Here is a 21,299-nt window from a genome sequence, read left to right as displayed (position 1 = left end):
GCCGAAGAAGTGAAGGCAGAGTACGATATAGCCTACAGAAGATTTCGGTCAATGATAATGCACATGTTCTTCTCTATATCTTAATAAGGTGAAGATTATTATGTAAAACTCTGACAGAAAACATAAAGTATATGCCAAATTGCCAGTACCTTTCCAAATTCGAGGACGCAATTCGTTAGTTACGATAATAGGAAATTTTATAAACAGGACTAGTTGAAATTTCAGAACTATTGGTCAGGAAGAGTCAGGAATAATTTGTGGAGTTTACATCAAGAATGGTAACAAGCAATAATTTTTTTAGTGGTGTAAGGCTGAAAAGAAAAGGGCTTCAATAAACAACTAAATTCAGTGTATTGTTATGTGCAAGAAACAGAGGAAGAATATAGAGGAGTAAGGATTGCTTGGTTCAAGGATTGTGTGGAAAAGACTGAAAGTGGGAATACAAATGTGGGCAACTGTGTGTCTATAAGCACCAATGGAAGACCTTACAAAGGGAGAAAGAAGAGTTCGGGGCAAATGTGGATGCATGCATGGAAAATTTTGAAAGGAAAGAAAAAGTGTTTTTGCTTGGAGATATGAATGGAAAAGTAGGGAATGTGAAGGTGGATGAAGTAGTTGGTGAGTGGGGCATAGCTGCAGAAATGGATGAGAATGGCAGCAGTGTTCTAGTGGACATTTGTGCAGGGTGGGGGTTGGTGACTGTCAATACGCTCCTTGGGCACAAAATGATCCACAGGTATACATGGTAATGAGAGGGGTGGGTGGCGAACTGAATGAACGGAAGGCAATCACTGAATGTGTGTGTGGATGACAGAATATGAAGGTATGTAATGGATACAAGAGTATACTGAGGTTGGGGAAGTGGACTTTCTGACCACCACTTCATGGTGGTGAAATTCAAGGTTCAAATGAAATGGAGAAAAAGAAGAAGGGAAGGACAGGAGGACGTAGTCCATACAAAGAGGATAAAAAGGTTGCAAGTGGATGGAAAAAAGGCAGAATATACAAGAGAAGTGGAGGGATGATTGGGTAAAAAATGATTTGGAGCAGATGGGGGATGTGGAAGGTGTAAGCAAGATATTCACAGAAGAAATCTGTGCAGCACGTGAGGTGGTGTGTAGGGTGAAGAGAAGACAAAAGGGGGTGCAAGGAACAGCATGGTGGAATGAAGAGGTGAGACAAGCTGTGATGCAAAAGAGGGAAAGCATTTAGTGAGTGGATGGGAAGCAGAGGCATGGAGGAAGTTGAGAGACGGAAGAGAAAATTGTATGCAGAAAAAGACAGAGGTGAAAAGATTAGTGAGCGAAAGTAAAAAGTGAGTGGATGAGGAATTTGGAAGGATTCTGAGTGTAAAGTGGAGGGAATGTAAGAAAATGATCTGGAAGGAGGAGGGAATGTAAGAAAATGTTCTGGAAGGAGGAGGGAATGTAAGAAAATGTTCTGGAAGGAGGAGGGAATGTAAGAAAATGTTCTGGAAGGAGGTAAATTGAGTCAGACAGGGTGATAAAGAAGTCAGTAGGGGAGTGAAAGATAAAAATGGCAGACTGACAGTGGAGAAGGAAGAAAAAGTGACCAAATGGAGAGAACACTTTAAGGAATTGTTAAGCATAGAGAAAGAAAGTAATACAAGTATACAGGCTATGGCTGGGGCATGGCTGGGAGGAGGGTGATGAGAAGGGAGGAAGAGACCAGTAAGATGTAAGTAGTGTAACCAATGAAGAGTGTTAAAATGAGCAAAGCCCCAGGAATTAATGGAACATGTGATGAAATGAAGCATGGGGGAGAGATGGTAGTAGAAAAGATATGGAAGATATGCAGATTGGCCTGGGAGGAAGGTAGAGACCCAGAGGACTGTAAGTCAGGTATCATTATTCTCCTGTACAATGGAAAAGGCAAAAATGAAGTGTGTGGTAATCATAAGGGCATTTATCTTCTTGGTGAAATAGGAAAAGTATGTGGTAGTATATTTATTGACAGAGTTAGGGAAATAACATAGGAATTAGTTGCAGAAGAACAGGGAAGTTTTATGAAGGGATGAAGTTGTGTAGATCAGATATTCATCCTCAGGCCTTTGGTGGAAAAGTTTCTAGAGAAGGGAAAGAAGTTGTATGCAGCCTTCAAGGATTTGGAGAAAGCACATGACAGAGCTGACGGACAAGGATTGTGGGAAATATTAAGAATACTGTATATGGGGTAAATGGGAAGCTGATGAATGCCGTGAAGAGTATGTATGAGGGTGCTATGACTGCAATGTGTGTGGATGGTGAACTAAGTGAATTTTTCTGTTTGATTGTTGGATTAAAACAGGGATATGTCATGTCTCCAAATATAGGAGGGGATATAAAAGAGATACAAGGTAGGGTGGTGGATGTTGGAGCAACCCTAATGAGAGAGGGCAGCATTTGGAAACTTCCTGTATTGTTATTTGCAGATGATACTGTGTTGTTAAGTGAATACGAAGGGGAACTGCACGGCTTGGTGAATGAGTCTGGAAGAGTGTGTAAGAAGTGGAATTTAAAAGTGAATGAAGGGTAAAGTAAAGTTCTGATCTTTGAGAGAAATGAAGTCACAAAATGAACAATGAGGTTGGATGATGAGGAAATGGAAAATGTTAGTGCATTTAAGTACTTGGGCAGTATGATGAGTAAGGATGGAAGTTTGGAGGATGAAGTGCCTGAAAATATACAACACGGAAGAAAGGTTGCTGGTTCTTTGAAGGCAGTGATAAGGAACAGGGAAGTGAGCATGGGAGTAAAAAAGTCACAGGAAGAGAAAGTGGAGTGTCTGAGAGTGAGAAAGGTGTGTTTGGACTAAGTAACCTGCAGGCACTTCTGTCATGACCATCCTTCCAGAGGTTCCCAGGAGGTGGCATGGGATCATCATGATGATGATGACCTTCATCTGAACCATTTCCTGCATCCACCCATGACATTTATTCTTTTTTCTTCCAATGTTCTTTCAACCTGCACACCTCTCCCCCAAACCCAACTAATACAATCCTCTTAGAAACAGACCTTCTGTTTGGAGTCATCTGGCTTGCCAAGGCCTGGCACGTGTTTCCTGGTGGACCATCGGGCGTTGCGTTCAAAAACAGGACCAAACACCTGCATGGACAGTAAAATAACACTGATCAGAAATTTACAGGTTCACAAGTATGAAGTTATGATAAATGATGGGCACATCTAGCAATAAGCATTGTCGAGTACTGCATTCATGTAGCTAATGCTGTCAATATCATCATTGAGCTAACCTTATTTCTCATCCCAAATTTAGGCTGGGATTGATCTACATATACAAAATGGAAAGCATAAAAGTACAACTTAGAACATAGTGCCTAATGAAAGTGGCTACAAATCCACTAAGTATTTATTCAAGCCTTCAAAATTCTCAGCTCCATCCCACAAAGCACTCTGCACAATTTGCAGATGTGGAGGCATCTCCAGGAATAACTGTCCATCTGCCTTTAACAAAAAATTTTGGATACATGCTGCTCCATTCCAAAAGACTTTAGCAGCTTCAGCAAAGCCACTTCACATATCATATCACCCCTCTCACATGGCACACCACACAAAATCACATCCCACACCATTTCACAACATGGCTATTAGCCAAATAACTATTGAAGCTTACACACCTAGTCCTTTTGTACATTTTTTTTTTTACTATTTCTTCTGGATGTGGGAGGAGGAGTGGTAGACCATGAAGACGGATAAATATAGTAAAGGAAAGTTAGAATGTAAGATATGAAGTTGAGTTAGCTAGGCAACTGACATGGACTGCAAGGGATGGATAAAGTATGTAAGATACTGCATGTACATGACAATGGTTGCACTACATCTTTTAATTTGGCAGTTATTGGACTGATGATGTGATTGGTGTATGTGAAATGCACCTTTAAGAAGAAATATCATATGTGTGGAAGGTTTTGCTTCTGGGGTAGAGCCAGAATGTAAGAGGCTTGGATATGTGTGACTGACTGTGTCATCCATTTCACTGGGCATGCTGCCTGATACTCCTTCTTTTGTGCTTTCTGATTTCTGCTTCACCTCACTTCTAAGGTGGGAATGCATGCTAAGATGATAAATTCACCTGCATTCAATGATGATGTATAAATTCATTTGCATTCTAAGATGATGTATAAATTCATCATCAGAACACACTTGCACTAGCAGAGAAGATAAAATCTAGCTGATAGAAATGAAGATTTGCTTTGTTGGATAACATTACTGCACTAGAAATTCATACGTATTTACTGTATTATCTGCAAACTAGCTGAGTGGCGAGTGGGGAGTGGAGTGACGGCAGTCAGATGAAGAATAAGTTGGTGGGATGCGGCCATATCCACGATAGTGAGCAAGGAAGTCGTGATAATTCTGCGGTACAACACTACTTTCCTAATCATCAGTTCACCAATAAATACTCAAGATTGATTTCTTTAGTTCATTTTTCCATGCATTTTGTACGTATTTACTGAATGTATCAACAAACCAGCTGAGTGGTGAGTGAGGGGTGGAGTGATGGCAGTCAGGTGAGGAATAAATTGGCAAGCCATGTCCATATACACAACTGTGAGCAAGGGAGTTGTGATAATTCTACTGTCCAACACTTCTTTCCAAATCTTCCGTTTGCCAGTAAATGTTCCAGATTTATTTCTTTATTTTTCTATGTTTTATGAATAACACAACAAATAATATTTAGCAAAACAAACTTACTGTGTGCATTTTGCACTACTGCAAGATACTGCAATCATGTGTGTTATGTCCATAAGGTGTGTTTAGGAGAAGGTTGTTTCAAATGTAATTGTTTGTGTGGCCCTGGATACAAGTTGCACTGTATATACTGCAAAGATATAGCCTAGATGTAAGAGTATATATCAGATGTCTGGAAAAAATAAGTAACCGGGAAAACAAATTTCCCATGCTTCATGGTTAACTTGGATTGTACTGTACAGTACTGTATTACTGTACAGTACTATGTCAATACTGTATTGTATTTTATACTTGGTTTTTGACACACTTATCAAGAGCTGAATGAGTAAATTAAATACAGTAAAACGTCCTTGATTGCTAGTTTTGTTATCTTCGTATTTCTAGATCATGGTCTAGTGAAAAAATACATTACCTTCAACAATGCGGGTAAAATCGCACTGATCATGGTTACTCTATGTGAAAAATTGAAGAAAATCAAAAGGAGCGGCAGAAATCTGCAGTCCTCTTTACACTTAATTAGCGAAAACAGGAAAAAATACACAACATTCATCACTGCATTTAACAAAACAACTAAAGTGTGTTGCCATACTGCTTTTGTTTTTTGCAAAAATAAAATGTCTTATTGCATCAAATCACCTAGACAGCTGTTAATACCATTCTGACCAGACGGATGAGTGATTACATTTGACCAGTGCAGTAGGTCACTGGGTAACTAGCAGCTACTTATCAGTTGCTATGGCAACAGCATCCCTTATGGAGACTGGCTTCCACTCAAAACGACCCCCAAATATAATAACGCTTTAAGTACTTAACACTGACTTACAAAGTGCCTCAGCAGATACCAGTGAAGGAACTAAGCTTTTGACCTGACTGTGGCAACAATTAAGAAAAAATTAATGCTGACAGAATTATTTAATGGTAAACAATGAGAAATGTTACGAGAAGTGCCATATTTATAAGAACAGAAGCTGATGGTTAATACCGGTAACTGTTAATTATGAGAATTTTAAACTCACAGACAAAATACACTGACAATACTGCTGGTTCACAACGTTAGTTATGAGAAATAGCGTATATGAGAAAAGGGTCGTATTGTTCACGAGCAAGTCACAGAATTGGTGTAAACAATCCTGAGCCAGTTCCTCCAGTCTGTTTAGATTACTATTCAGGTATTAGGCAAAAAAGTGAGTGTAAACTTGTGGGCCCTGAAACAATTACACTTCTATTACCATAAGGGGTGGCCACAAACAAATCACCTCCTTGTCAGCCGGTCCAATGTCACTTCACTGCCTTGCTCCAAGCTCACACACCCCTCTCTCATATACCTCTCCATTCCATCCCTCCATCTCCTCCTCGGCCTCCCCCTCCCTCTCCCCCCTCCACCTCACTCGCATACTCTCTCCTCGTTAGTCTCTTGCTCTCCATCCTCTCCACATGGCCAAAACACTTCAATGTATTTCTCCTTATGCTTTCTATCACATCCACATCCACACCAAAGTGTTCCTTCACTTCCTCATTTGTCAGTCTGTCTCTCCATGTGACTCCACATGCTCCTCTCAAATAACTCATTTCCACTGCTCTCACTCTAGACTTGCGTCCTTCCAACAAAGTCCAAACTTCACTTCCATACATTAGAGCTGGTATCACAATACTGTCATGCAGTGACTTCCCTGTTCCTTATCACTGCTTCCAAAGAACCGGCAACCTTACACTTACTACCAATTATTGTTTTACCTGGTTATTGTGGTAGTGGTGAGGATTGATTCACTGACTGATTGACTGACTGATTGACTGATTAAGTGACTGACTGATAATGATGATAAGGATGACAATAATGATGATGATGATGACTGGAGGAGGAGCAGATGGAGAAGGACTGCTGAGTAATGATGGAGGAGGAGGAAGAGAGGATATCTGCTATGATGATTACTCAAATTAAGTGACTCTCTTATACCTGGAAGAAATTGGTTTTACTGGACTGATTAACAGCAGGGACATCATCATCAAACTCTGGATCAACAGAGTCCCATGCCCGGCGTCGTGATGCATCCCCCAGCACTTCATAGGCCCGGGTGATGCAGGTGAAATAGTCATCGTCCTCACGGATCTCTTCCCCTGTTGCCCGTCGCTTGTCTGGATGGTGACGCAGTACTTTCATGCGGTCTGAGGAGGATTTATAGGACCATGTTTACATTATTCTACCCATCCATACTCCATCTCAAATTTAAATTACACTCTGCCATGACTCTCACCTTTCTACACCTACCCATACCCTTCACACTAATTCCATCTCACCTGTATTGACAGATTATTCACTATCAGATTTGTAGTCCCTGATAACCGGGTCAAAATGAGGGATTATGGGCTGGTGTGGAAAGGTGAAGTAATGGCTTGGTGTACTTTTAATCTGAAACTCAAGCACTCCTTGCTTACCATACTTATTACTGTATAATCATATATATATATATATATATATATATATATATATATATATATATATACCTGGTATTTTACAACAACAACAACCCTACTCACATGCTTTCTTAATATCTTCCTCCGATGCTTTGAATCGGTACTTCTTGAGACCCAACACAGCATAATGGTCCTGGTCCTGTAACAGAAGATAATTTTACCTCACTAGCTGTACGCTAGTAATGCACTACAGCACAAATGTCAAAACGAATCTTGGGCCAAACCTGGATGTCAGACTCAGGATGGTCCCAAGCCCAGACTCAGGGCTTACTCATGTAGGACTTGGCCAGCCTGACTTGGCTACATGCTAAACCAAAGCTCAAGTCTGACTTCATTAAGTTCGGCTCAAGTCGCAAACTTGGAGTAAAGCTTCAACTGTTTTCAAATCGGCCAATCATAGTGCTGAATTCTGAATATTACATTTGGCAAATAAAGCAAGAAAAACAAGTGAGGTTTTATAAAAATGTTAAATGGCTGATATCTAGTCAATTGTAATCATCTTCGTGGATATTTTCATTACTGAGGTTTGGGTAGATTAAATCTTAGTTTTCAAATATTCTATCATTACTAATGTCTGTGAGATAATACTCTCTTTCTTTCAGTCCAATAAATTACATGATTTACAATGAAGCTCTAGAGAAAAAGAAACACTGTATTTGATATGAAAACACACATTTTAGGAAAAGAGAGAGTAGGCTGATTACATACAAGTCTGGGGGAAATACTACCCAGACAGGCTATTTCTTGGTCAGGAGGGCTGAAAGGAGGTTGGTGAGGGATGTTCAAGTTATAGAGAGCGAAGAATGTGTGCAGCAACACATTACCAATATGTGACATGGTACTTAAGGAGCGGATGGTGAAGAAGAGGACCTATAAATTGAAAAAACATGCAGTAAGGAATGCCTTCTATAGAAAGATGAGTAAAATGATGGCTGAACAGGGAGCTGTTGACAGAATTGTTAATGAATGGTACAAAGCTCTCATGAACAATCTCCTCAGAGTTACTGATTCAGTGTGTGGATGGACAAGGCCCCCCCCCCCCAAGACATACAGCAACTTGGTGGTGGGATGAGAGTGTAGAAGCTGCAGCTAAGGAGAAATAAGGCTTTTCTGGGAATGAAAAAGGGGTGGTAGCAAAGAGGAATACTGTACTGTACTTGGCTGCCAAGTAATGGGCTAGAAAAGAGGTAGCTATACAGGACAAAATCTGAGTCTCAAGGACATTTAATGGATAATCTAAATAGTGTGGAAAGGAAGAAATTTGATATTTAATGACGCAAGTCAGACGAAGAAGGAAAACAGGGATATAACAGGTAAGCAGTACATGAAGAATGATGAAAGAAAGGTAGTGAAGAACAGTAAGGATTGCACAGACACCTGCAGAATTATAACCAGTTGCTGAATGAGGAGTTTGACTGGATTAGGGAAGGTATGGAATCAGCAGATGCAGTGTTTTGCTCATGGCCTTTGACTGCTACCGCTACTATAAGCAAGGCAATAGGCAGGAACCGCAGGGTGCTGCTGGGGAAGGTGGCAGATGTGTCTCGGTCGACTGCTGAAATGCTGAAGGCCTCAGGAGATATAGGAGTGGGGTTAGTTACTGATTTGATAAATATGATTATATATGAGTGTGTTGTCCCAGATGACTGGCTGAAGAGTCTGACTGTAACTGTGTACAAGGGGAAGGGTGATGCCCAGGAAAGAGGAAATTATACTGGCATAAATCTTTTCGATCAAAAATAATGAAGGTAATGGAGACAGATGTAGAAGGTATGATTAGAGAAAGAGTGAATACTGATGAGATGCAGCTTGGGTTTGTCAAGCCAAGGGACCCACTGATGCCATACTCACTGTTTGACAACTTTAGGAAAAATATGTAGATAAGAAAAGGGAGCTGTACCTTGTTTTTATTAATTTGGAGAAGGCCTTTGACGGAGTCCATTGGGAGGTGGTGAAGTGGGCAATGTGAAAGCTTAGGATAGAGGCGTGGCTGGTTAGAATGGTTATGGTCATGTATGTAAGTAGTCGTACCCAGGTAAGAGTGAATGGAGATCTGAATGGTGAGTTTTCCATGAGTGTTGGTGTCCATCAGGGGTCAGTCTTGAGCCCCTTATTGATCGTCATGGTGCCTGAAGCCCTCTCATGTAATTTCAGAAATGGACACTCCTGTGGGGGATGTATGCTGATGATTTACTGTTGAGTGCAGAGAATGAAAGAGAGGCAGAGGAAAGATTTAGGAAGTGAAGAGATGGTATGGGGCACAAGGGCTTGAGAGTAAATGCAGACAAAACAAAGGTGATGGTATCTAGGGTTGGTGGATGCACTTTCAAAGAAGCAGGAGAGTGGCCATGTGCGGTTTGCAACAAGGACGTGGGAAGTAATTCCATCTTGTGCAGTGTTTGTGACATGACAGTGCAAAAGAGATGTAGTGGTATCAGAAGTGGACTGCTAGAAAATACTGGTTTTATGGGTGTGGTGTGTCAGGGAGAGCATGTAGAGACTGTCATGCTTGAAAGGATTGATCTTGCTGGTGAGTCACTAGTGTGTGGAAGAGTTCTTTTACTTGTGAGACATGTTATGTGATGGAGGTGGGGCTGGAGCCAGCTCTGTGGCTAGAGTGAAGGGTGGTTGAAAGAAGTTCAAGGAGCTGTTGCTTCTCCTGATATTGAGAGGGCTCTCCCTCTGTGCTAAGGGATCTTTGTATGCAGCATGCATTAGGAGTGTAATGCTGTATGGCAGTATGCATTAGAAGTGTAATGCTGTATGGTAGTGAGACCTTGGCAGTAATGGAAGGGGATGTTCACAGGCTCATGTAACGCCACACAGGGATGAGTGAGGCTGGTCACTCTCATCTCAAATGTCAGGACCAACTTACGTAGCCCCAGGCTCCTATGCTCCTCATGGGGCAACGTAGGACTGGATGATGAATGAATGAACTTTATAAGTAGCCTACTTCCTCAGACTCATCACAACCCCCCTAAGTGTATGTACCATACTTTACACTCACTGATGAAAAATCTGGATAGATGTAAGTGAAGGAGATAGCATTCTTACTCAACTAGGACAAAATGTCGGCATAAACAGACAAACTACTATAATTATTTGGAGGCATATTTTGTTTTTTCATTCATTCATTCATTCATTGCCAGACGCCATGTATCCCAGACGGGGTGGCCAAGGGCTTAGAGTTAATTGTTTTACAGGGAGGGGCACTAATCCTCCACCAACCCCACTTGACACGTAGGGATGCCAACAGCATCTGGTGTTCCCAGGCGGTCACCCATCCAAGTACTAACCAGACCCAACGTTGCTTAATTTTGTAAAAATAATAAAATATGTTCATATAATTTTATTTAATTTTCAGAATAGAATATATGGCTGCGAATGTTAATACACCAATTATATGGAAGACGAGATAAAAGGGACATTGTCGAAAAATACACAAATGAAAGTGGTGTTAATCAGCGTAAACCAGTGGCAACACACTCTGCTGTAAGATTAATTAGGTGGTTCAGATCAAGGATGCATAAAAAATTGCACTGGAGTGTACAGAATAGCTGCAAATATGTCTCCAAGCATACACAAGTTTCACATTCGAGAAGCTTATGTTGGGGGAGGTTTGACTGTGCTTTGTTTTTGTTGATTTGGAGAAGGCTTTTGATATAGTGCTCAAGGAGGTGTGGTGAAGTGGGCTAAGAGTGTACTTGGTTATATTGGTAAAGCAACACATGCAGGAACTCGCACCCAGATGAGCAAACAGAGGTTTGGATGCTGAGAGTTTTCCCTGAATCTTGGTTTATAGTTTTATATTTTTTTATCACAGTGCTTGAAGCTCCCTCTAGTAGCTTCAGAACTCGATTTTCATGGAAGTGTTGTGTTTTGATGACTTGGTGTTGATCATAGAGAACGAAAGGTTAGCAGAAGAAAGATTATGGAACTGGGGAGATGGAATGGGGCACGAGGATTTCAGATTTGATGTAGATAAAACAAAAATGATGCTATCTTGGGCAAGGGGTGGTATTGCCAAAGCACAGGGAGCTTCACCATGTATAGTTTGCCATATACTGCACTGTATTTATAGAAACTGATAGACATACCTAGATTGATGAAGATAGATATATATACGGTAGATGCATACAGTAATTATTTTTCAATCTCTCACCTTCCAGTCAGCTGGGTTGAGAGAGCGCAGGTACTGAATATCATCCTCTATCTCCACCTCAGGTTCCTCTTCACCATCACTCTCCTCAGCACTTTCACCCGCAGAGGACACCAAGTGGCCTCGCAACCTCCGAGCCTCATATGCATGGAACCACCGCCCAACTGGCTCCACCTCAACTTGGATCAATGCTATGGAGGACAAAGAATAACCAATGGAATTTAATGTATACAGTGGAATCTCATAAACTGCAGCTGTATGAGACGGAGCACATGCCGCAATCTGGGAATTCCGCAAGATGGAAAAAACTAATCTTCTATCTATCACCAGACGACTTAATCCCACACGGGGTGGCCACAAACAAATCGCCTCCACGTCGCCCTGTCCCCTGCTATTTCACTGCCCTGCTCTGAACTCACACCCCCCTCTCTCATATACCTCTCCACTCCATCCCTCCATCTCATCCTCGGCCTCCCCCTCCACCTCACTCACATACACTCTCCTCGTCAGTCTCTCACCTTCCATCCTCTCCACATGGCCAAACCACCTCAGTGTGTTCCTCATAACGCTTCCTATCACATCCTCCAAACCACAATGCTCCTTTATATCCTCATTTGTCAGCCTGTCTCTCCATGTGACTCCACAGGCTCCTCTTAAATAACTCATTTCCACTGCTCTCACTCTTGACTTGTGTCCTTCCAACAACATCCAAGCTGCACTTCCATACGTCAGTGTTGGTATCACAATACTGTCATGTAGTAACTTTTTCACTTCCATGCTCACTTCCCTGTTTCTTATCACTGCTTTCAAGGAACCAGCAACCTTTCTTCCTTGCTGTACCCTTTCAAGCACTTCACCCTCCAAACCTCCATCCTTACTCATCACACTACCCAAGTACTTAAACATACTCACATTTTCCAATTCCTCACCATCCAACCTCGCTGTACATTTACTGACTTCACCTCTCTCAAAGACCATCACTGTACTCTTCCCTACATTCACCTTTAGATTCCGTTTCTTACACACTCTCCCAAACTCATCCACCAAGCCTTGCAGCTCCCCTTCGTCTTCACTCAACAACAGTATCATCTGCAAATAACAATACAGGGAGTCTCCAACCACTACCCTCTCTCACTAGGGCCACTCCAACATCCACTGCCCTACCTTGTATCTCTTTTATTACCCCATCCATGTACAGACTGAACAACCATGGAGACATGACACATCACTGTTTCAACCCAACCTTCAAAGAGAAAAATTCACTCAGTTCACCATTCACATGCACCACACTGCAGCCTTAGCACCATCATACATACTCTTCACAGCATTCAACAACTTCCCATCTACTCCATACCAGGTATACTCTTAATACTTTCCACAATCCTTGTCTATCCACCCTGTCATATGCTTTCTCCAAATCCATGAAAGCCACATACAACTTCTTTCCTTTCTCTAGAAACTTTTCCACTAAAGATCTAAGAATGAATATCTGATATACACAACCTCTTCCCTTCCTAAAGCCTCCCTGTTCTTCTCCAACTAATTCCTCTGTTATTTCCCTAACTGTCAATAAGTATCCTACCATACACTTTTCCTATTACACTAAGAAGACACATGCCCCTATGATTACCACACACTTCTTTTTCCCCTTTTCTTTTGTACAAGGGAATAATTATACCTGACTTCCAATCCTCTGGGACTCTACATTCCTCCTGGGCCAATCTGCACTAATCTAATGGGGAAAATTACTTCTGGGTCTGTGATCTCTGAAAAGTAACCCCCTTTATCCCCAAACCTACATCAAACTGGTTGCCAGTGAAAAGTAACATCCTACTGTTGGATTCTTTCCTGACTCTGACAACACTGCTTGAATGGTCAGGGGAGGGGAAGTGGTTCCGAGGCTTGAGGCAGACTGTGGCCTCTCAGAACAAGGCAGATGTGCTGATGCTTCATGCTGCCGCCTCTGTCACTTCCTCCTCATCAACCTCAGCAAACAAACGCTTTATTTGAGGCAGACGAGGCACCTTACCAAATCAGCTCTTTTTCTTGATAGTTTCTTACATTTTTTTATTACTATTTCTGGGGTGGTAGGTAAATGTTGCATACAAAATCTGTTTCCCCATTGTTTATAGCTGTTCCTCTGTGACAACTCATTTGATTTGTCTGCGTAATGGCAGATGGGACTGCCCTAACCTACGTGTCTAACTAAACCTAACCTAATCTAGCTTAACTGTACCTAGTAATTTAACCTAACCTAACCTTACCTAGCTTAACTGTACCTGATAATTTAACCTAACCTAACCTTACCTAGCTTTACTGTACTTAACAATTTAACCTAACCTAACCTAACCTAACATCCAGTTGGGAAGGTTGGAAACGAAAACCACCTCCGAGTACGCTGGGTAAGACCGGCAATCGTTGGTACAGCTTAAGGTACGTGATGATAAAAAGCGGGAAATTTTTCAGCAGAAAAAGGTAATTTACCGCCCTGAGTAGTCAGAAAAATAAAGAAAGCAAAATGACGGAATATGAATTGAATTAGTAGTAGTTGTTCCCTATGGTAGACAGTCTGGCCGAACAGCCCCGCGAATGGAATTAGTTAAGTCCTTCTACTGCTTCAACAAGCGTATGTTTACCCATTTACCACTAACTACACAACTGTAACCCTGCAAATTTTGCTTCAATTATACATAAAACTGGTGCTTCTATTTCTAAGCAGCCAAATCCCAATGTTTCGGCCGTACATCCTGGCATACTTACGTGTGAGACGCCTCCGAATGATTACAGTCACTCTAGAGTCCTCAGTATCCATGTCTGCCGTCATCGTTACACTATATTTGCTAATGTAATCCTAAACACTGTATTACTTCCTCCTTGTGCCAGCCAAGTGCATGTCTACGCGGTTACACTAACGAGTTCTTACCACAACAACACGTGAATATCCACAGAAAACGATATTGACATCGTCGATCTTTAGGTCATACGATTATTTTGTAAAAATAAGTACAACGCTTATATATGCGTACCTATCCTGTACATGCAGTATGTCTACGGCTACATGTGTGTGAATATATACATATATGTATAGATGGTGAACTAAGTGAATTTTTCTCTTTGAAGGTTGGGTTGAAACAGGGATGTGTCATGTCTCCATGGTTGTTCAATCTGTACATGGATGGGGTAATAAAAGAGGTACAAGGTAGGGTAGTGGATGTTGGAGTGGCCCTGGCGAGAGAGGATAGTGTTTGGAAACTCCCTGTACTGTTGTTTGCAGATGATACTGTGTTGTTGAGTGAAGACGAAGGGGACCTGCAAGGCTTCGTGGATGAGTTTGGGAGAGTGTGTAAGAAACGGAATCTAAAGGTGAATGTAGGGAAGAGTACAGTGATGGTCTTTGAGAGAGGTGAAGTCAGTGAATGTACAGCGAGGTTGGATGGTGAGGAATTGGAAAATGTGAGTATGTTTAAGTACTTGGGTAATGTGATGAGTAAGGATGGAGGTTTGGAGGGTGAAGTGCTTGAAAGGGTACAGCAGGGAAGAAAGGTTGCTGGTTCTTTGAAAGCAGTGATAAGAAACAGGGAAGTGAGCATGGAAGTGAAAAAGTTACTACATGACAGAATCGTGATACCAACTCTAACGTATGGAAGTGAAGCTTGGACGTTGTTGGAAGGACACAAGTAAAGAGTGAGAGCAGTGGAAATGAGTTATTTAAGAGGAGCCTGTGGAGTCACATGGAGAGACAGGCTGACGAATGAGGATATAAAGGAGCGTTGTGGTGTGGATGTGGATGTGATAGGAAGCGTTATGAGGAACACACTGAGGTGGTTTGGCCATGTGGAGAGGATGGAGGGTGAGAGACTGACGAAGAGAGTGTATGTGAGTAAGGTGGAGGGGGGAAGAGGGAGGGGGAGGCCGAGGATGAGATGGAGGGATGGGGTGGAGAGGTATATGAGAGAGGGGGGTGTGAGTTGGGAGCAGGGTAGTGAAATGGCGGGGGACAGGGCGACGTGGAGGCGATTTGTTTGTGGCCACCCCAAACGGGATTGAGGCGTCTGGCAATAGATAGGGAGATAGATGTATAGATATATACGTATATGTATGTGTGCATATGTGCCTCTCTCTACATACGTATGTGCATACGTGTATGTATATACCACTTTACTCATCTCAAAACATGTAATGATAATTACTGTAACAACTCTGTACCATGTATGTATCATTGTATGTTTTTGTTCATTATTGTGCTTGTAATGATAATTACATCTATACCTTCTATGCCCGAATTTAAGAGACCGATTCTGTTTTCCTCATGCACCCCTCCCTGCTTGGCCTTCAGGGACAGTGTTCAGTGTTGGGACTTGTACTGAATGGTAAAAAAAAAAGACAAAAAAAAAACCTATCCCGTTATGTCTACATAATCATTAGCTCGTTATACAATGTCTGCGTAAATATTTCATTGCTCATCTTGATGTTCTAGGGATACACTCTCCCTTTCCAGATATCTTTAACCGATTCCAGAATCTGGGAATCTATTTTGGGTTGTCTCACTGAAGCGATTATAATTACAACGGTATCTATATTGGTTTGTATAAGGTTAGCAACAAGGCCGAACCCCTTCAAAGACAAACCACATTTTTGTGCTGCCAGTTTGACTGGTAAGTGACAGGTCAAAATCAACAATCCCGTCCCGGGAAACTGCAGGCTGCAAGTTGCGACCTGTTATGACCCCTCAAGTGGCAGCACGGAAACGCTGTTAGTGGTAACTAGAATTAGCCCTTCCCCATGCTGATGAGTGACGTAGCTAAGGAGGGATGAGGTGCTGTGCTTCTCCAGGTTCCCCCTATTGAAATTTCCATATGTAGGCTTATATTGTGCAGTATACGGTATTAGCATTACAAAACGTGATGGGCTGGAGTCGAGCCTTCCTGTGATGGCGCCATGGACCTCAGGCAAGAAGGAACAACTGTAGGTCCGTAGCCGGAAGGGGGGGGGGGTCGAGAGGCTCGGACGACCGCTACCCCACCTGCCTGAAGGTTCACTTTCTCAGGGTTTGTTTTTTAATCTCAGTGCAAAAAGGGTCACTCTCCGTTGTTCGTAAGTTTTGTGTTGCTTCTCAGCGTCGTTTATGCATACACCTAGACCCCCATAGCAAGCATGAAGCAGAACTTTGACCAGCCGGCTGCGATGCAAGTCGATTCAGCAGAAAATGACCCCCAACCCTTTCGAAAGGTCTGTTACGGTCCTGAACTGTGATTTCCGCCTGGGACCCAAACCACCCCTGCCCTACATCCTGCATGAACCATACAGTAATTAGACTTGGCGGGGTGCCACATTTATGGCGGGGGCGGCTACTCCCTACGCATTTTTTTTTTTTTTTTTTTAGCAAAGGGAAACAACTCCAGCAGCCATTTCCCTCTTCCTCACACTCGCCTGAGAGACTGAGAGCAACCCTGGGCCCCAAACATGGTGCATTTGCCGGTTTGTCCCTACACCGCAAAATGAACACGTGGATCTGTTCAGTGCAATTCTTACAGAATGGATCAACACGACAAGCACTACACTGACACTCATCAGGCAACACCACAACACACAGGTATGTGACAGGTGAAACACGTTCACAAGTACCCCTTCCACAACAAACAATGCCCCACCCTCTCCAACAACTCCCAGCCCATCTCACCAACACTGCCACCACAGCTTATCCCCTGCACACAAACACTAGACGCACACCACCTCACACATCCAACATAAACATAGTACTGATAACATGTCAGTGGTATCTGCTCCATAACACCAACAAACTCTCTATTGTATTTTGTTTTTCTCTTGGAGGGAACTGTTACTGCGGGCTCATGGCCTTTGGTTCCTTCTTCCTCGCATTAAAAAAAAAAAAAAAAAAAAAATACATGCATACACAATGCACTACTGCAAGATACAAATTTCGTAGCCTAAGTACACACATGGCCACATATCAAACACTAGGCCTACTCTCACACCCACACAGATTGAATTGCTAGCCATGGAAGAAGTCTTATTTCTAAACTTCACACATCCTTCACCTACGAAGACAACACAAACGACACAATCAATTTTCCGGAATGAGACCCAAGGACGCCGAAAGTAGAGAGGCAATGGGGTATACTGCTTTTACTCTAACTTGGCCCAGGTTGTCGTCCTCTTGCAGTTTATTTCACACAGCTCAATAGCAGAAAAAAGACAACACTGTGGCTCTACATCCATTCCACGCACTTCTTCGTAACTAGCATCATGTCCTAATGCTAATCTACTGTACTGTTACAACTCAGCATTAAATGGGGAGAGACGGCAATTTTGGACCAAGTTAAAGTAAAAAGAGTATAGTTGCCTCCCCTGGATTTTTACTGGAGACAAATGGGGGTTTTTGTTCCCCAATATCTCGTCTTAAACTCAAGATATGCATGCAGCACTAATAAGAAATACAACTGCAGCAATATGTTGTTCCACGCAAAAGTGTTTTTCTATTACCAATCAGGTACCAGCTTATGTATAACACTAAAATGTCAGCTATGGATATCTGACAACGTTATTTGAAAAAAATAAAATAAATATGGATGTTATATTATTTTTTAGGGTACCCATTTACTTGGTGAAAAATCTGTCCATTTCCAACACAGATGCATCGTTCCATCCGAGACCTACCTCCACAGGGTGGCACTGGCCAAGAAGACTTATGGTATCCTTGACTAAACAATCCTCACATCCTAATCTCTGCATTTCCCTCCCACAGGGTCTTGATAACTGATTTGTCCATGTCAATGGCCTTAATGTCCTTTCTCAGAGGCAATGCAGTGTTATAGGTCAGGGTTGCTTGTGCCTTAGCAAAATCGAGTACTGACCGATTGAGGCTTTTCGGTTTAAGATAGTTTCAGTGCCAATAATAAGGTTTTCATTCGATGTTTGAATTTTCCTTCTGATAACAGTAATTGCTCTGCTTCAAAAAATATTTTGTAAAAATAGTTACTACAGCCGGACCACATTCAAACTTCGTCGGTACGTTACCAAAAGGGAAACATTCATTGTTAACTCCTTTCATATTGCTGGCAGATTTTTCTGCCAAAAAGTGCTAGTTACGTCCTTAAGGTGCTCCAGACTGATGTAGCCTGTAAGAGTTTCTATCTAATGGACGGCTAAGGTTTAGTATTCACATAATGACACACAGGGATGAGCAAGGCTGGTCATCCTTGCGTTTAAGAACGAGACTGGGTAGCTAAGCCCCAGACCCCTAACTTCCTGAGGGGAAAAAAAAAAAAAATGGGTAAGACAGTTGGAGGCATGCATGCGTCGGCCTTGGTCACTTAATGGCGGCTCTTCGCGCTGCTTGATTTCAGGCATTCTCCCTGTTCTGTCCTTTATCTCTAAGGTCACACTCTAAGACCTCGTCCCAGGTCTTTTTTACTTGGTCTGCCTCTCGCAACTCCGCCCTCGACGTTCACACTTCTCACCTTCCACATCCAGTTGTTATCCTTCATCTTCTTAATATGCCCAAACCCATCCCCATCTATTACTCCTCATCACAGCACCAATACATTCAAGTCCCATCATTCCTCTAAAGTCCAAGCTCTTCAATCGCAATCCTAGCCCCCCCCCCAAAAAAAAAAAATACACATCCACCTAATCATCGTCATTTTTTACGTCTAAGCCTACGAATATCCTCTTCCCTCATTGCCATACAATACACTCCTAACACATGCAGATCCCTTGGCACAAAGGAAGAGCCTTCTCCATGTTAGGAATGGCAACAGTACCCTAAACTTCCAACCACGCCTTACCCTAGCCAGCCCCAGCCTCACCTCCAGCAAATCATAGCACGTCCCCCAAACAACAAAGCTCCTTCACACGCTCCCGAGACTCTCCAGCAACATCAATCCTTTCACGCCTGAGTTTCTACAGTACATGCTCTTCCCGACAAAAACACACACGAAATCAGCACTGCTTCGCAGTCTACCTCTCATACATCTCTTATGCACCCACTTATCACATACTCTGCTCAAGATGGAATTACTTCTCAGTCCTAACGGTCAATGGTGGTATGTGACAAAAGAAAACAAAATCTGAAAGGAAAAGACGAGAATATACCTAAACCGAACAGATTATGGATTAAAGAAAAAAAAAAAAAAAAAAGTCTATCTATCAATGGCCTGACGCCATAATCCCGTAAGGGGTGGCCGTTTGACGCGTTAGTTTTACGGTGAGGGACACTAACCCTCCGCCAACCCACCTGTTGACACGTAGGGAACACGTATGGGTTGGTTATATGGTTACCACCCAGGTTTGTAAATGGTTTCCAGGCTTACATGAAACCATTAGGCTTGTCACTCAATATAAAGCCACCTGAAAAGAAAAAAAAAAGAATAAAAACCAACAGGAAAGATAGGAGAAACAGGAAAAGTGGAGGGCAGACACAGAAAAAGAATGAACTACGAAAAAATAAAAACATAAAATGGTAAATACAAATCACGAAAATGTTTTCTGGTTTGGTTTGTAATTTTGAACACCTTTCTATCTCGTCAGTGCAGCCCTTCTAGTCCATGGATGTTACAAGAGCAACTGAATCAAGTGGTGCACGTACCATACTGTGAATGGGCAACTGTGGAATGAATTAGGTTTTAATACATGAAAGGGTTTACTGCTAATTTATCTGGGTGATCCGTTCTCAGTTTGCTTAGGTTCCTTTTTCCTGTTCTTGGCTCATACCAGCTCCACATACTCGTATCAATGGACACATAGTTAGGATGATGTTTCACACTAGTCTAACTTTCACACTCACTGCTGTATAGATGGAAAGGCTCTCTACTTTTAAATTCATATTTCAACATTTTACTTGTCATAGTTTATTATCAATTTTATCACTGGCCTATAGGCTCTAGAAACAAAGAGAGAGCATGAACGTGGGAGTACCATCACCAATCTGCCCAGTTAAGAGATCTATACTCCATTTCACCGAATCTGACATCATCAGTGATGTCCTCAACACCTGTAGCACTGATAATGGTCCTCAGTACTGGATATACCCTTTTGTACTGCCTTTTTATATTGGTTCTCAAGGTAATAGAGGTTCATCTACTGCAAAGGATTTACATCAACACCACTGGAGCTGAGGACAACACTGATGGTGCCAAACTTGATGAAATGGAGTATAGTTATACAATCGTTCACACCTCCAGAACCCTGGTTCTTAACTACAGTACAGTATAAAGGAATACTGTATTACGTATTAAAAAATATCCACTGGGGCCCAACTAATCTTGCTATATACAAATAAGGATTATTAAATGGGTATCCCTCTTTAATTCAAATACAATACAAAATGTCTGTCTGCAGCATATAAAAAAATATTATCATATAATGCCTGAACTAACTAAAATAAGGTAATAAACAGAACACTGAACAAGAATGTATATCCATGAAATGCAGTTGACATGATTCAGATTACAATAACACTTTAAGATATTCACCTTAAGTACACTGAAAAACAGGAGATATAAAGAAGTCACATATGCCACTTTTCACATTTAGCGAAGGAAAATAATACAGTACTAGTCACAAGGCACACACACACACACACACTTCAATTTATGCAAATGATTCAATATTACTTTCTATTAATTCTTTCCAAACAGTAGTATGCAGACTGGATAACATAAGTAAACAGCTATTTCCATAAAACCAACTTACAGAATATATATATATATATATATATATATCTATATATATATATATATATATATATATATCTATATATATCTATATCTATCTATCTATCTATCTATCTATATATATATATATATCTATCTATCTATCTATCTATCTATATCTATCTATCTATCTATCTATATATATCTATATCTATCTATCTATCTATCTATCTATCTATCTATATATATATATATATATATATATATATATATATAAATAAATGG

General features: G+C 41.5%; 1 protein-coding gene across 1 annotated transcript in view; it reads right to left on the bottom strand.

Annotated features, from left to right (window-relative positions):
- Positions 1 to 14,221, bottom strand: part of LOC145403145 (dnaJ homolog subfamily C member 2) — a 35,857-nt gene extending 21,636 nt beyond the window's left edge. The window contains exons 1-5 of the mRNA XM_080274967.1: positions 14,101 to 14,221; positions 11,344 to 11,531; positions 7,245 to 7,320; positions 6,664 to 6,872; positions 3,015 to 3,104 (exon numbers count right to left, since the gene is read on the bottom strand). Coding sequence (XP_080131093.1) covers positions 3,015 to 3,104; positions 6,664 to 6,872; positions 7,245 to 7,320; positions 11,344 to 11,531; positions 14,101 to 14,164 — 627 coding nt within the window. The 5' untranslated portion in view covers positions 14,165 to 14,221. The remainder of the gene's footprint in view (positions 1 to 3,014; positions 3,105 to 6,663; positions 6,873 to 7,244; positions 7,321 to 11,343; positions 11,532 to 14,100) is intronic.
- Positions 14,222 to 21,299: the final 7,078 nt, after the last annotated feature.

Source organism: Coenobita brevimanus, chromosome 60, assembly GCF_032717465.1.
Source record: "Coenobita brevimanus isolate Jiangsu-jjx chromosome 60, ASM3271746v2, whole genome shotgun sequence".
In the NCBI taxonomy this organism is placed as follows: Eukaryota; Metazoa; Arthropoda; class Malacostraca; order Decapoda; family Coenobitidae; genus Coenobita; species Coenobita brevimanus.
The sequence above is the reverse complement of the archived record's forward strand: the minus strand, read 5'-3'. Positions and strand labels throughout refer to the sequence as shown.